The sequence below is a fragment of the Anabrus simplex genome, chromosome 4 (genome assembly GCF_040414725.1).
Source record: "Anabrus simplex isolate iqAnaSimp1 chromosome 4, ASM4041472v1, whole genome shotgun sequence".
Lineage (NCBI taxonomy): Eukaryota > Metazoa > Arthropoda > Insecta > Orthoptera > Tettigoniidae > Anabrus > Anabrus simplex.
The window spans coordinates 402,467,452-402,483,496 of record NC_090268.1 but is presented as its reverse complement, the minus strand read 5'-3'; the positions used below and the strand labels follow the sequence as shown (position 1 = coordinate 402,483,496).

The 16,045-nt window shown below is 38.8% G+C and overlaps 1 protein-coding gene across 4 annotated transcripts in view; it reads left to right on the top strand.

Annotated features, from left to right (window-relative positions):
- Positions 1–16,045, top strand: part of LOC136872764 (uncharacterized) — a 96,717-nt gene that overhangs the window by 52,876 nt on the left and 27,796 nt on the right. For all 4 annotated transcript variants that reach the window (XM_068227526.1, XM_067146596.2, XM_067146597.2 and 1 more), the window contains exon 4: positions 10,705–10,837. In XM_068227526.1, coding sequence (XP_068083627.1) covers positions 10,705–10,837 — 133 coding nt within the window. The remainder of the gene's footprint in view (positions 1–10,704; positions 10,838–16,045) is intronic.

Here is a 16,045-nt window from a genome sequence, read left to right as displayed (position 1 = left end):
CATCAAGCACCTCCAGGCACATTACAAACTTTAAACTTGGTACCATACATAGAACATAATCACAAAATTCATAGGAAAATCGAACTTTCAATTCTCCCCAAACGCGACGAAATAGGGAGAGTGTTCCTAGAAATTGACACCGAGAGCAAAACCGCGAAAATAAGCAAGTGTAACAATTTTTGCACCCAATGGGAAACTTTTCCTTCTAAGCGATGATCAATACACAATTTTTCTAGACTGTAAAGTTTCCTCCAAATGGAAATTATGTTTTAACATAATAATCCCTGAAGTCTTGTGTCCGACTTATTAGCTGAATCGTTAGCGACGAGGCCTTTGGCTCACAGTGTGTCGGGTTCGATTCCCGGTTGTTTCGAGAAATTTAATCGCCTCCTATTAATTCCTCCGGCTCGCAAACTGGGTTTATGTTTGCCCCAACACGTTCCTCTTCATATTCAGACAATACACGACACCACCAGTCACAAAAAAAAAACACGCAATACTAATTATACCCTCCTTATAGGCTTGGCGCCAGGAAGGACATATGGCCGTAAAACAGATCCATATCCACATGCGTGACAAGGTTCGTACCCGCCACCCTACAGATGTGGAAAAAAGGTAGAAGAACAATTCGAGCAAAAAGAAAGAAGACTCCCAAAAGTCTCCTCAGAATATTCCAGATACTACAAACTTAGGCAGACAGAACTGATAGATAAACTAACTTATCTTAGCCCTTTAATTTGAAGAACACCAGCTTAAACTGTTTATTAAACGATCAACAGATTTGAACTTTTCTCCCATAATAACATTAATAAAATACCTTCATCTTAACTAAAATGCATGCGTTGAACACGAAAATGACAGTGAAAAGTTCATAACACGTCACGATTTTACGTTATAAAATTTACTTGATACATTGAATGAATCAGGATTTTTGATCTGTTAAAAATTACTGTGTTCACATTTTTGTATGAAAGTCTTCAAGGGTAGCTTAGATATGATACAACTGGTATATTAATAACTGACCAGCTATTAAGACATATAAAAACTACTTATTTTTTCTCTTATGTGAACTGGAATCTTCCCCTTGTATAAACCAACAATAATCGCCTATCATCCGAGGATCCCATCTTCCTCCATACCGTTGCTCCATTGTAGCAATGTCTTCGTGAAATCACTCTCCCTGCTCATCACTTACAGCCGCCAAGTTCTCAGGAAAGAAGTCCAAAGAAAATGCAAGATGTGTACCTTCAGTGACATACGGCAGCTCATTTCTTTGTAGTTTCTTAGTAACGTCTCCATTAATTTTCAGGAATTTCTTAATTTTTATCCCCCTTCCTTCAAAATCAAGATGGCGGCACAATCTGCCATACGAGCTAGAAAATTAAAATTTGGCAAAATTATACCTTTTAGCCTGTAACTGACGTAAAATTTTTCACTTTTTATCCCGGATAAGTTTCGAAATATAGAGGCAATTTTAATGACAGTGCAGACCTTGGTTTCGGGGTATTTCGTGGCTAAACATTAAGTCCTATCACAAAACGGATCCCTAAATCTTAGTTCAATTTGGAGTAATCTACAACTTTGGACCTATTACTTTTTGTCGTATCTCTATTCCTTATATGTTATATTTCTCTATTTCTCCATTGTAAATAATTTTTTCACATTTTACACGATAATTCATACTTTGAATCACTTCTATGTAAGATAGAATCATCAAATTCGGCACGGATATTGACTCATCCGGTATCCGTATGTGACCCATATGTTATGTTTGTAGCTGTCACATAATTATCCGAAAAGTAATGCACTGTTAGACAATCTTACCCAAATGTCACCCTATTCAACGTTTCTAACTCAATCTGATCCATGACTACATGACATAGGAGAAAATATCACAGGACCAGCAATTTAGACCGCTACACACGACGTTTTATGCTACAATCCATTTGACGATATGACTTACTGTTTGGCGGCAGTTAATCTCTAAATGAAGCTCTGAAATATTGTAAACGTGCATGTACATTCGTATATATGTTCACTGTTGTACATTTTTAGCGATCGAGAAAGGGTGCGACTGCTATTGTAATCAGTAGGCCTACTCCCCATATCGAATTTGCCTGGTAGTAGGAATGGAGTCCTCTTTCAACATTTGTGTAACTGGCATTAGTAAGGAGGGTCTAGCATTGTAATGAATAATTCCCTTCTCGATTTGACTTCCAGAAGACAAGAGAGCGTGAAATTTTGTTCAAAACTCCCCTACCTGATTGTGTTTGGCTGTGGGCAAGCGCGCCCGCCATTATGAACCAATGTATCCATCTAAAATGTGACTGGCATTAGGCATAGTAGCCTGTTATGTTAATGAAAACTTACCACCTCGGTGTGACTGGCAGTAAGCTGGCTGGCATTAGGAAAAGGGGCCTGGCATTATAAGGATAATAGCACAACTCAATTTTGACTGGCAGTAGGGAGGTTGCCTGCCATTATAATAAAAGCTCCTCAACTGTAATCTGTCTGGAAGTAGAAAACGGGGACTGCCATTATAATAAAAACTCCTCAAATAGATTGTGACCGCACAGTAGGCAATGGGGCCTGCCATTATAGTATAAACTTCCCAACTAAATTGTGGACGGCAGTAGGCAAGTAAGCCTGCCGTTATCATCACAACTCTGCAACTCACACTTTCCATTCGAAACAACGTATGGAGACCTGCCCATGCAGTTTCTCGGAAAATGCATTGGGGCCTGCAATTATAATGTAAACTTGCCAACTCGATTGTGAATGGCAGTAGGCAAGTGAGCCTGCCGTTATCATCACAACTCCGCAACCCTCACTTTACATTGGAAACAACATATGTGGACCTCCCCATGCTATTTCTCGGATAAGGCTAAGAGACATGCAATTTTAAAACAATCTCATGTAGAATACCGTAGCGAAGCACGGGTACATTTGCTAGTAACTTTTAATATCAAGAATCAACCACCTATTTCATAATTCTCAAACAATTTGTCATGTTTGTAGACTCAAATATTAACACAAATATCAGTAAGTAATAGTATACTACATTTTAGATTGTAATACAGTAGAACCTTGATAATTTGAAATCAGTTAAATCAAAATCTCGCCTAATTCGAAGCAGCTCTCGTTCCCGGAAACATGAGGTACGGTTTTGCATGTTATTTAAATCGTTTAATTCGAAATACAGATAATTCGTAATTCGAAGAACAATGTCGGTTCCATTACCGAAATTCAGACTTTTATTACGAAACTGCCTTTACATTTTGAAAAAAGTAGTATTTTACAAAGTAATTTCAATTCAAAATTTCTCCGCGTCATGAAAGAATGCGTCTTGCGGAACGTGCAAGGGTAACTTTGCGCACTTTCACCTACTTCGAACTGTCTACAGTGTGCTTCATATCTGCTATGTTCGAGCGGAATCGTAATTATTTTGTATTCAGTGTTTTAAGGAATGCCACAATATCACGTAGGCCTGGCAGGCAGTGTGCGGAGAGGTAGAATCTGCGAACACTGGCGATGCCGACAGCATGGCTTACAGCCTATAATCAATTTGTACGCACCAAACAATATTGTCAATGCCGTTGAAACTGCATTGTTTATATTATATTTAATGCTGAGGCCAAACGGACTTATGGTTTTAAAGCAGGGAATTGCCAGCCGGGAAATGTACTGTGTTGTTATGCGGTGCACACGGAGGCGAGGGACTTTCTCCCGCTGTCATAGGAAAGTTCAAAAAGCGACGATATTTTAAGGGCGTCGGGCACTTTTCATGCCAGTACAAGGCATCTAAAATGCATACAGTACATTAATCCAATGAATGATGCACTTACACAGGGGAGCCAGTATATATTTCTCCTCGTCTTTGAATCATGTTGTCTTTCATTTGATTTCATTGCGTGAGGTTATGTTTGCCGGGGAGTTATCCAAGTGTATTATTTGAATATTGTAAATGCACCTTGTTGGGTACATTTTGGAAATAGGTTTTTTTTTTTTTTTTTTTTTTTTTTTTTTTTTTTTTTTTTTTTTAATGGCATTTGAGAACTTTAAACTGTGAATCAAGGTTAATTATTGCATGCAGTAACGGATCTTAGAATATGTTGTGACGCCACAAGGGTTGGCGGATAATTCGAAATCACGTAATTGGAAGTCCGATTTTTGCGTCCCAATGACTTTGAATTAACGAGGTTTTACTGTAGTTGTAGTATGTCCATTTTACAAGACATAGTTACTTTTTAACAGTATTCATAAGTCGTGTCCAATTAGGTACCTGATCAATTCCTAAGGTAAAATATGGCTGATGATGCCTACTATTGATAGGCAAAACATGTACCATCCAATGTATTAATTTTATGTTAACAATTTTGATAAGTACAAAGTCCTAATTTTAAAGATTGTATTGTATGGAATAGGTGGGTAAAGAAAAATATACTAGTGTTATTTAAGTGGTATGGTCCGAGCTGTCAGTGGAGAGATGGCATGGAATGACATTAGTAGACAAATAAGTTTGAGTGGTGTCTTTAAAAGTAGAAAAGATCACAATATGAAGATAAATTTGGAATTCAAGAGGACAAATTGGGGCAAATATTAGTTTATAGGAAGGGGAGTTAGGGATTGGAATAACTTACCAAGTGAGATGTTCAAAAAATTTCCAATTTCTGTGAAATCATTTAAGAAAGGGCTAGGTAAACAACAGATAGGGAATCTGCCAACTAGGTGACTGCTCCTAAACCAGATCAGTATTGATTGATTAATTCAAAGAGTTAAATTCCAGGTATCAAATTTATCTCACTGACTTCCAATCGCAACGAAATGAGACTATAAATTTGTAATGGTTTATCAGAACCATCTCACTAAATTCATTGTTCTCAGTCCACTGAGGTCCAAAATATCTGAGAAGGTATGTGATAATATTGCCATTTTTACATTAACCTTTTTACTCCGGTGAAGTGAGAGTGGACAAATGGCTTTGAGGGTGGATGCCTAGGGCATCTGGCCCTGCTTGTGGTACGCGATACTCTCCACTCTCTTGACTGCATCTATTCGCATTGTTCAGATATGACAGGTTGACTATTGTTTTATTAAATATATATACTTCTGTCAAATATCTTTGTGTATTGTGACTCAGTGTTGCAGTCAGACAATGGTTGAGAGTTTAACAAAATAATAAGCACCTAAACTGAAGTATGGCCTAATGTTAAGATTGTGCACGGTAAACCTAGACACGCCAAAGTCAAGGCAGTGTAGAACGAGCAAATCAAGACATGCTAACTATATGGATGCAGGAGCACAATACCACGGAGTGGAGCCATGCACTAAGGTTTGTCCTGTTAATGAAGAGCAGCACTGTACATTTTGGAATTAAAATGTCCCCATACGAAACGATGTTTGGATACCCTCCTAACATGGTTTGCCTTCATCAAGTTTACCTAATGAAGCATTGGTGAATGTTCACTCTGAGGACGACCTTGAAAATATAATTGATCAAGTGAGTATTAATAAGGTAACACAACAAAGACAAATGGATCTCATTGTCAAATTTTTTGATATCAACACTCATAAAGTGGTTTCTAGATATTGGAACAGTGTTTTTCTAGGTCATGCTACTGCCCAAGATCTGGTGCAGAAATTTAATCATGGACTGCAATCTTTTCAAAGGGGGAAAAAAAAAAAAAAAAAAAAAAAAAAAAAAAAACTGTTGCAGGTCTCAATGGATGGACCTAATGTGAACTTGAGCTTTCTCAAGAAGCTTGGAGTGGAAATGGAGACAAAAATTCCAGATTGGAAAAAGTTATTGAACCTGGGAATGTGTGGTTTGCATGTCATCAATGGAGCTGTTACAACAGGTTTAATGACTAAATTGGGAGCTTAACTCATTCCTGCATAACATGTATTATTTATTCAAAGACTCACCAGTTCGCTGGGCCTATTTCACTGCAGTGACTGGTAGTGCAATGTTCTCACTGAAATATTGTACAGTACAATGGCTTGAAAGTGTTCATTGTTTGGAACGAACCTTAGAAGTATTTCACCATGTCAAGGCATATGTTGTAAATGCTAAGTTGCCGGAAAGTAAGTCCTGTAAAAATATTAAAGAACACATCCAAGACCCTTTAATAAAATGCAAACTAGCATTTTTTTAAACCATTTCTTTGGAATGTGAGCCTTTTCTCAGGGGATTTCAGAGTAACAAACCGCTTGCTCCATTTTTGTACTCCCATCTGAATGAACTATTAAGAAGAAATGGAAATTTGAACCCGAGGATTCATTGTGTGAAGATTGTCAACCTGGTGGGATGAAATTAGAGAGAGGATTACCCATCCCAAATGTGTCTTCATTATACATCGCAAGTCACCAAAGCTGGCAAGCGAGGTATGTGCTTGTACCTGATGCTTAGTAGGTGTAACATCTTGCATTGAAAGCAGGAATATTTTCCTCATGGATCATCATATTGAAGACAGAGATGGAACAAATGTTCCCGGTATGTTTTCAATGGGTTCTTGTCAACATTATGATGTCAGTTTTAAGATAATGGTAAGTAAACCTGTGAAAATCACAAATAATGTGCAGCCAGCCAGTGTTTGACACTGCCATAAAAACAAAGATCGATTAAAAAAAGTATAAGAAAAGCATTCAGTGGGCCGCAACAAATATGCTTTAACCTTTTTACTCCGCTGAAGTGAGAGTGGACAAATGGCCTTGAGGGTGGGTGCCTAGGGCATCTGGCCCTGCTCGTGGTACGCGATACTCTCCGCTCACTTCATCGCATCTGTTCGCATTGTTAAGATATGACAGGTTGACTATTTTTTATTAAATATATATACTTCTGTCAAATATCTTTGTGTATGTCATTTTTATTTATTTGGTGTTTCCCATCCTTTTAGATCCGTGGCTTTAGGCACAGCATTGGCAGAGTTAAATCTTTCCCGTCTTCATTTTTTTCAAAGTCGGTATCCAATCTGAGTATAAGCGCTTCATCTGCGGTACACAGTTTCTCATGCATTATGAAATTACCACAATGCGTTGAAGCTACCTTTAAAACCAAACTCCATGGCATAACAGCCCCGAAGGGCCATGACCTACTAGACAACCGCTGCTCAGTCTGAAGGCCTGCAGATTACAACGTGGCTTGTGGTCGGCGCAACAAATCCTCTTGGCTGTTATTCTTGGATTTCTAGACCGGGGCCGCCATCTCACTATCAGATAGCTCCTCAATTGTAATCGCGTAGGCTGAATGGACCTCAAACTAGACCTCTGATCCAGGTAAAAGTGTGTGACCTGGGTGGGAATTGAACCCAAGGCCTCTGAGAAAGAGGCAGGCATGCTACCTCTACACCGTGGGGCTGGCTGAAGCTACCTATAGAAACATTAACATATTGGTAGTGAAGAGCAATTACACATCAAATGACGAGCGTGGTTACTCGACCCCTTACTTTCTAACTCGGCGTGCTCAGTTTAATTTGTGGGCGGGCCAAATGGCAGATTCCTAAACGTACCGGAGGTCACATTTTAACCCCCTCACCCGACCTTCCGTAACGCACACATATATCCACACACCCAGGTGCCCCCTTCTTCAGTCACCAACCAATTAACCAACCAAGCTCTCGCATGGCCATTTGGCAACATAAACAATAACCTGAACCACAGTACAAAACAAACTGAGAAAAGTAAACAATACTCCGTAACTTGGGATAAACTTACCAATTTATTAATGAGAGGCCTGGGCCTTCCCTTGAAGTGACAGTGTTGAAATGTCTGGAGATAGATTTGACACAGCCACCCTCAGAATGGAATGCAGGTGTTCGTCACTGATCTGGGATCGTAATTTTGATTTTATAAACTTCATTTTTGAAAATGTTTATTCACAAATGTAAGTACTCGCAAACGGACACAAGAATTTTTTCACAAATTTTAAGAAAGCCGCAAATTTTTTATTACTAAGCGCCCTGTTAAAGTTAATACGATTTCCTTCCTCAAACTTGTCCCTTAATTGGGAACAACACTGAAGTTCAATTACTTCAATCTGTAGTTGTACAGGTGCATCACTGACATCAATTGCAAATGGATTTTCGAACAAATTAATTTTCTCCGCATTTATAGAAAGGTCTTTAAATCTGGTTTCAAACTCATTCTTCAGCGGGTCAATCAACTTAATAAACCAATCATATGGCAATGAACTGTTTGAGTTTGCTTCTTTGAGCTCAGTACAACATGAAAAGTGTGTGAACGTACCCTTGTCTAATTGCTGTCGAAGGAATTTCAATTTATTTTGGAACGCTAACACGTAACTCTAAACTTCATTTAAAAGCATTCCTTTCCCTTGTAATCCTGTATTCAAAATATTTAAATGTTGCATTAAATCTGTGAGTATAGCTAAAACCTACATCTAGTTTTCGTCTCCAAATTATGTTTTTTTTAAAGTTAAAAACTTCATTATTGTTCCGTATTGAATAGAGAAATAAGATGTACAATATTATAGGTTAGGATCCACCTTTCAATACTCCGTAATAAGATGGTAAAAAGTAGTTACAACCATCTTATTACGGAGTATTGAAAGGTGGATCCTAACCTATAATATTGTACATCCAAATTATGTCACTTCTTTCTGTTTCATGTTCATAAATATTCTTATATCTTCACAAAGATGAATGAAGCGTTTCAATATATTACCACGACTAAGCCAACGTACTTCGCTATGATAAATTACATTGCCGTAATTATAATCAATTTCAGCCAGAAATGCCTGGAACTGCCGATGATTGAGTTCATGCAATTGAATATAATTAATTGTAGATGTCACTGTGTTCATCACATGTTGTAAATTTAATACTTTTCCACATAGCACTTGGTGATGAATAATGCAGTGTAATTCAAGAGGCATATCAGTATTTCTGTTAGTAAATTTGTTTCTTATTCTTCCACTCAATCCAGTATTTATACCACTTATTTTCCTTGCTTCATCTGTTGTTATAGCTGCCAATCTATCCCATCCTAAATTGAGATCCTTCAATGCTTCACTCACTTGAATCCTTGCCTGTTGTAGTTCCATGGATTTTTCTTAAAGATGCCAGCTCCTCAGTTATTTGACACATTTTGTCAGTCGCATGAATAAAAATTAAAACTTGTGCTGTATCATGGACGTCATTACTTTCATCCAAAGCCAATGAAAAGCACTGAAATGATTTAGATTTTTTGCGTAGTTGTGAGCACAAATTAGCCCCGAGTTCTTCTGTTTTTCTTGTCATTGTGCTCCTCGGTAAGCTGACCAAATTTATCAGTTGTTTCTTTTCAAGACACATTTCTTCTATTACAGAAAGTATACAGTTCTTCACAAACTCCCCGTCAGAAAATGGTTTCCCTTTCGCGACTAACAAATGTGCAACTTTATAACTAGGTCAGACTGCAGCTATATTTTCCTCGATCTGCTTCGTGAACATCTGTTTTTGAGCGGTGAGACCTTTCACTAAATTTGAAATCTTTTCCTTCTGTAATACACCATCATATTTATTATGTACAGATTTGTGCTTCGAATCATAAAGCCTCCTTATGTTGTATTCTGTAAAATCTGAGATATTTTCCTTGCATATCAGACACATTACTTTCCCACTATTCTCAGTACAAAAATAGTCGTCAGTCCATTTTTCTTTAAAAACACAGCACTCATTGTTCACTTTTCTACGTTTGGAAAGGGATATTTTTGTTCACATATAAATTATTAAAAGTACTTTGAATAACAGCATTTCATAAGAACACTAGTTCACAGTAAAGTAGTAAACCACAATGAACCTCTCAAAGCACTTTCCGGGTATAAACTGGCCATTTCCTGTGGATGTCCCAGGATGACTGTACCTGTTTAATCCTCCGTGGAATGCAGGAGGCCTTTCACTCTCCAGGCAAGTCTGCAGCTGTAATTCCAAGAAATGAACCGATGAAGTTTAACCCTTACCTGCGTTTAAAGTGGGAATAATTATGCATCTTAGAACTTTTCTACAGCCCAGTAAAAGAAACATCATGTCAAGAAAAACCTACAAATAATTCTGAGATTTTTCTTATGGTTTTATCCCATTCACCATAAATTACAATAAAGTTTTTATTATCTAGTTTTTCCGGTATCTAAGAGAAACATAAATTATAAAAACTCGGCCAGGGCGACATAAAATGCCTTCGCGAGCCGAGTGCGGCCCGCGGGCCATACATTGAGCACCCGTGTTCTAACTGATGCCTAGCTTTGTGTATATTTGTCATTTTTGTTCATTCAGAGCTTCCCATCCTTCTTTCAGATCCATGGCTGTAGACACAGCATTGGGAGAGTTAAGTCTTTCCTGTCTTCATTTTCTTCAAAGTCTTTACCAGGTGTGAACTTAAGTGCTTCATCTGTAGTACAGTTTCTCATGCATTATGAAATATAGTGCCACAATCCAACTTGTACCTCTTGTTAAAACAATAACCACCACCACCACCACCACCACCACCAAGCTTGTTGCTTTCACCTTTCATATCCAACCTCCCTTGGTCAACTCTTGTTCAATCTATTTCATGTCAAGACATTCCTTTCATTTTAATAAGCCTGTGCATTCTATTAAAATGCTGCTGAACTTATTGTAAAATTTATTGAATGTGGCCTCTGTAAATTTTTCTCAATTGCTATGAAGAAGTGAAATTAATAGAATTTTTTTTTTTTTCCTACTTCAGAGAAACAACGGGAAATGGTTGAAAACAATGAAAAAGTCATGCTGTACCTCACAGAAAAAAGTGGTCTAATGGAAGAGTACTTAGCGATGGTACCTCCACAGGACAGCTTCATAGTACCTCAGGAGCTTCATAAGTAAGTTGTGGTTGAGGTGAATGGATAATTGATAGTAAGTTAAGTTGAAGATCTGGGTTGCAAGTATGACAAATATCAATCGCCCTAACCTTTTCTAACTATTTTTAAATATTGTTATTAATCTTAGTAAAGACCAAGATACAGGGAACAAAATGTTTCGAGGTAGAAGCAGGACTTTGGTAAGGAAGTGTACTGTCTCCCATACTCTTCATAACAGTCATGGATGAAATCCACAAGTGTGTTGTACAGAATATGAGAAGAAAAACAGCAAAGGTCCTAACTGTTTGCAGATGACATAGTGATATGGGGGGAAAGTAAACTGAAAGTACAAGAACAAGTTAATGATGGAATCAGGTGATAGAAGAGTTTGGAAATGGAATAAGCATAGTGAAGAGTAAAACAGCTGTGATGACAAGAGGGAGAAAGATAGAAGTCAATGGATGACCAATAGAAGCTGTAAAAAAGTTTCAAATACTTGGGAAATGAAATCACAGAAAATAGGAAGATCATTGAGAAGATTGGAAAGAGAATACAAGCAGATGGCTTCTACCAGAGTATGAGTGGGATATACTTTGGAACCAAGAAGTTCCAAGGAAATGCAATTAAGTTCTGTATTCAACCTATTATGTACCATGCAGCATGCACATGAACAGCAACAAAATAAGATGAGAGTCAAATTCAGACGGCGAAGATGAAATTCCTTTGAGACATTGAAGGAAAGATAAGAAATGATTGAATGAGCAATGAAGAAATTAAAAAGAGGTTTGGAGTTTCAAAACTACAGGGCAGTGTAGAAACTAGCAGTCTGAAATGATATGAACACATGGTGTGAACGGAAGAAGACAGAGTTCCAAAGAAAGTATTTATAGAGAAACCAACAGGAAATGGACCACATGGAAGAAACATTTTAGGTAATGGTAATGAAATGAGTTAATTTTTTAATAACTAATAATTTAAGGTAAACAACATTTTTGTCGTATTCCTTTCACTCTGATTTCTGATCTTCACCTATGGGTATAAGCTTAAAATGTTATTTTATATTTTATTGTTTTATAATATTTATGAGGTGTCAGTACTATAAGTAGTCCTCAAAATGGCATCTGTAAAGGAGGTGCTTACCAAACAGAGCCGCTATTGAGTTTCTGTTGCCGGAAAACCACAGATATTTATAGGTGCTTGCAGAATGTCTACGGAGATCTGGCAGTGGACAAAAGCACGGTGAATCGTTAGGCGAGGCGTGTTTCATCATTACAACAAGGTCGAGCAAACCTGTCTGATCTCCCTCGTGCCAGCCACATACAGGTGTGACGCCTGCAAATTTGGAATGTGCGGACACAGTTATTCGAGGTGCAGCGGATCACAGTCAAACACCTCGCTGCTGAACTTGACGTCTCTGTGGGTAGTGCTGACACACTTACCCATCAATTAGAGTATTCAAAGCTTTGTTTCTGTTGCATACCTTGACACCTAACGGAAGGCCATAAAGAACAAAAAAAAATAAACATCTGTGCGAAATTGCTTGCTTGTTACGAGGCTGAAGGTGACAATTTCTTGTCAAACATTGTCAAAGGCGATGAAACATGGATTCATCACTCTGAACTAAAAAAAAAATAAGCTCAATCCATGGAGTGGCATCTCACCAAGGCAGAAATGGAATTCTTGAGATGATGCAGAAAACAAGAGAGAAAGTGATGCTTGAGGAGATTCAGGGGGAAGAAAAAAAAATGTTGAAAAGTTCAGTAATAAAATACAGAGAAGTAAGCGTAGTTGGTTTGGACATGTTTAAAAGATGAGTGATGAAGGAATGCCAAAACAAACTATGGAAAGGCAAATGAAAGGGAAGAGAGGCTGAGGAGAACCAAGACTGGAGATGGACTTAATCCAAAACAGCATAAGGCACAGAGCCTGAACTGGAACACTGTATTGGATGGAGAAAGGTGGAATAGTATAAGAAAATATACAGGAACCATATTTCCCCTACCCAGCTATAGCTGGAAAATGTGAATTGATGATAGTGATAATCAACAATCTTAGTTTAAGGTGATAGCTGAGATTTCTTTTGGGTGCTTTTGATAAATTGTACACTATTTTTTATTATAGGGTATTTATAATCTACAATTATGGTACACTCTCTCTTAGTCCAACCCTTCGTAAGGGTGTAGTGGCATCACGCGACAATCCTTTTGGTGATCTTCCTCCAGGAGTCTCTGCTTTGGACATGGTGACTTGCTTTCTGTAAGCTCATTCTGGTGAAGTTCTTTATCTGGTTCATCCATCGTAACGGCGCACGTCCTCTAGGTCTTCGGCCTTCAACTTTTCCCTCTATGATAAGTATTTCCATTGCCTCCTGTCTTCTGGCAATATGAACAAAATATCCAAGTTGTTTTTGGTTGATAAGGGTCGACAGTCTTGTTCTGATGCCGAACTGTTGCAGGATCGATTCATTAGTACGGTGTGCACTCCATGGTATTCGCAGTAATCTCCTATAGCACCACATTTCTAGATCATCAATCCTGCGGTGATCCGCTGTCTTCATCGTCCAAGTTTCTGCTGCATAGGTCACGATAGGGAAGATCAGAGTTCGCATGAGGGTGAGCTTCATTTTGGAAGTGATGGAGGTGTCCTTCCAGATGCAACTAAGTTTTGGTGTTGAATTTCTCACAATCGCAATGCGCTTGCGGATCTCAGGTTCACAGTCTCCAGTATTTGTGACAATAGATCCTAGATACTCAAAGCGATTGACAACCTCATAATCCGCAATTCTTGTTATGGCAGGTCTGTTGTTATTAAAACGGTCTACAACCTTCACTTTGGTCTTTTTATTGTTGATTTCAAGACCATATTCTCTGCTTCGCTCGTCTAACCTCCGCATGATGGCTTCTAGTTCATGGTCATCTGTTGCAATAATCACAGTGTTATCTGCATATCTGAGATTGTTAATTTTCCTGCCACCAACTGTGATGCCGTCACTCCAGTCCTCGAGAATCTTCCTCATAATATACTCACTGTATGCATTAAATAGGAGGGGGGAAAGAATGCAACCTTGTCGCACTCCAGCACAAGTAGAAAAGACGTCTGAGAGGTCGCCATTAATTCCCACTATTGCAGTGTTCGAAGAGTACAGTTGTTGGATCAGGTACGCTAAATGTCTCGGCTTTCCCATCTCAGTGAGTATAGCCCAGAGCTTTGACCATTTTACCTTGTCGAAGGTTTTTTTGTAGTCCACAAAGCACAGGAACATCTTGATATTATACTCCCTTGTCTTCTCTATGAGCTGCCGGATGTTTAGGATCTGCACACGAGTTCCTTTGCCTGGAACAAACTCGGTTTGTTCCTCTAAGATTTGTGGAAGTAAGAAGGTCTTCAGCCTCTCGTTCAGCACCGTGAGCATGATTTTACTTGCATGGGAGATGAGGGCTATCGTTTTCACAGTCAAGTGGAGAACCTTTCTTGAACAGAGGTACGAAGACGGAGTGGCACCACTGGTCCGGCCAATTTCCAGATGTCCATATCTTCTGACATAACTTGTGCAGGATCATATCAGATGTAAGGCTTTTCAGGCGTTTGCTCTATTAACCAGCGTTTCGTCTTAGGTCTGACACTATAATAGAGCAAACGCCTGAAAAGCCTTACATCTGATATGTTTTTGACATGCTCTATTGGTGAAAAATATCTAATTCCCTCTATGGGAATTTAGAATTTTCCATTGTGCAGGATGTCGACACCCAGGTCACCCATGTTCTTTAGGATTTCAGCAGTGATTCCATCTTGACCTGGTGCTTTCCGGATCCCGAGGTTTTTTTATTGCATGTTCCACTTCTCTAAGGATCATTGGTTCAAAGTCTGTTGGATTCTGGTGACCTGGCATTGGTTGTGGGTCATCAGTGAACAGCTTGATGCAGTATTCTCTCCATACTTTGGTGATGCCCGCTGCATTTGTGATGATATTCCCTTGGTCATCTTTAATAGTCTGAGTCTTAGGCATAAACTCTCGTGTTAATTATTTTACCTTGTCGTACAGTTCTGTGCTGTGATTTTTGGTTGCATGCACCTCTAGTTCTGCACACAGTTTCATAATGTGTTCATTCTTGTCTCTTCTACAAGCATGTTTGATATCACTGTTCAGTTTTTTCATTAGTCATCCTTGTTGTTCTGAATCTGTAGCTGTGAGGCAGATGTTAAGTCTCATTTCAACTAGTGCCAAAGTTTCGTCAGTCATCCAGTGTTGTCGCTTCACTACGGTGTTCATCTTTGGGACCTCGCTCGCTGCGTCTCTGATCCATTCTTCAATTCTCTTCCAAGCCAAGTCACAATTTCCCTCTAGGTCAGGTGGCCCAGTGCTTCGTAGTGTTTCTTGGAAAGCAACTGGCTCAGGGGCCACTAACATTTTCGAGTTTATTTTGACAACTGGTTTGCTCAGTTTGATTCTAAGGTAGGTCCAGAGTAAACGATTATCCGATCCGCATTTGGCACTAGGTTTTGTTTTCACATTATGGAAGGAGGTTCTCCAACTTTTATTGACAAGGATGTAATCAATTTGGTTCTTAACATGCCCATGCGGGGAGGTCAATGTAAAGAGACGGCGTTTGCTGTGTTTAAACATGGTATTCATAATGGAAAGATTGTTTTCGGTTGCAAACTGTATCAACCGATTGCCTCACTCATTACGTGCACCCAGGCTATACTGTCCTACAGTTTCTCGCATATGGTTGTCCATCAAGGTGGTTCCTACTTTTGCATTGAAGTCTCCCAATATGATGGTAATACCTCTTGGTTTAAGTGATAATATTGTATAAAATACATAAAATACACAAAATACATAAATACATGTACGAGGATTGGGGCATAAGTCATGGCAAGTATTTTTTTTCTTGTAGATATGTGAACGGATCACAAACGTATATGTGTCGTGTGGAAGTTCTGCAGGCATAGTGTATATGCAGAACAACAGATGGCTCTGTGATAGCTGGTAGTAGTGCAGCGAGGGCTGTGAAATCAGTAAGTTGGTGCGTGTCGTGCAAGAGGGAAGTAACCCGTGTTGAGCAGCACGCTTACATAAAAATAGCCGTTCTTCGAGGGAGAAATGCGATGGAATGTCACGGTGAATTAGTGGAAGCCCTTGGGAATAATGCCCTACCATACCGTACAGTAACAAAGTAGGAAAGTTTCAACAAGGACGTATGTCAACCAGTGATGAGTAACGTTCGG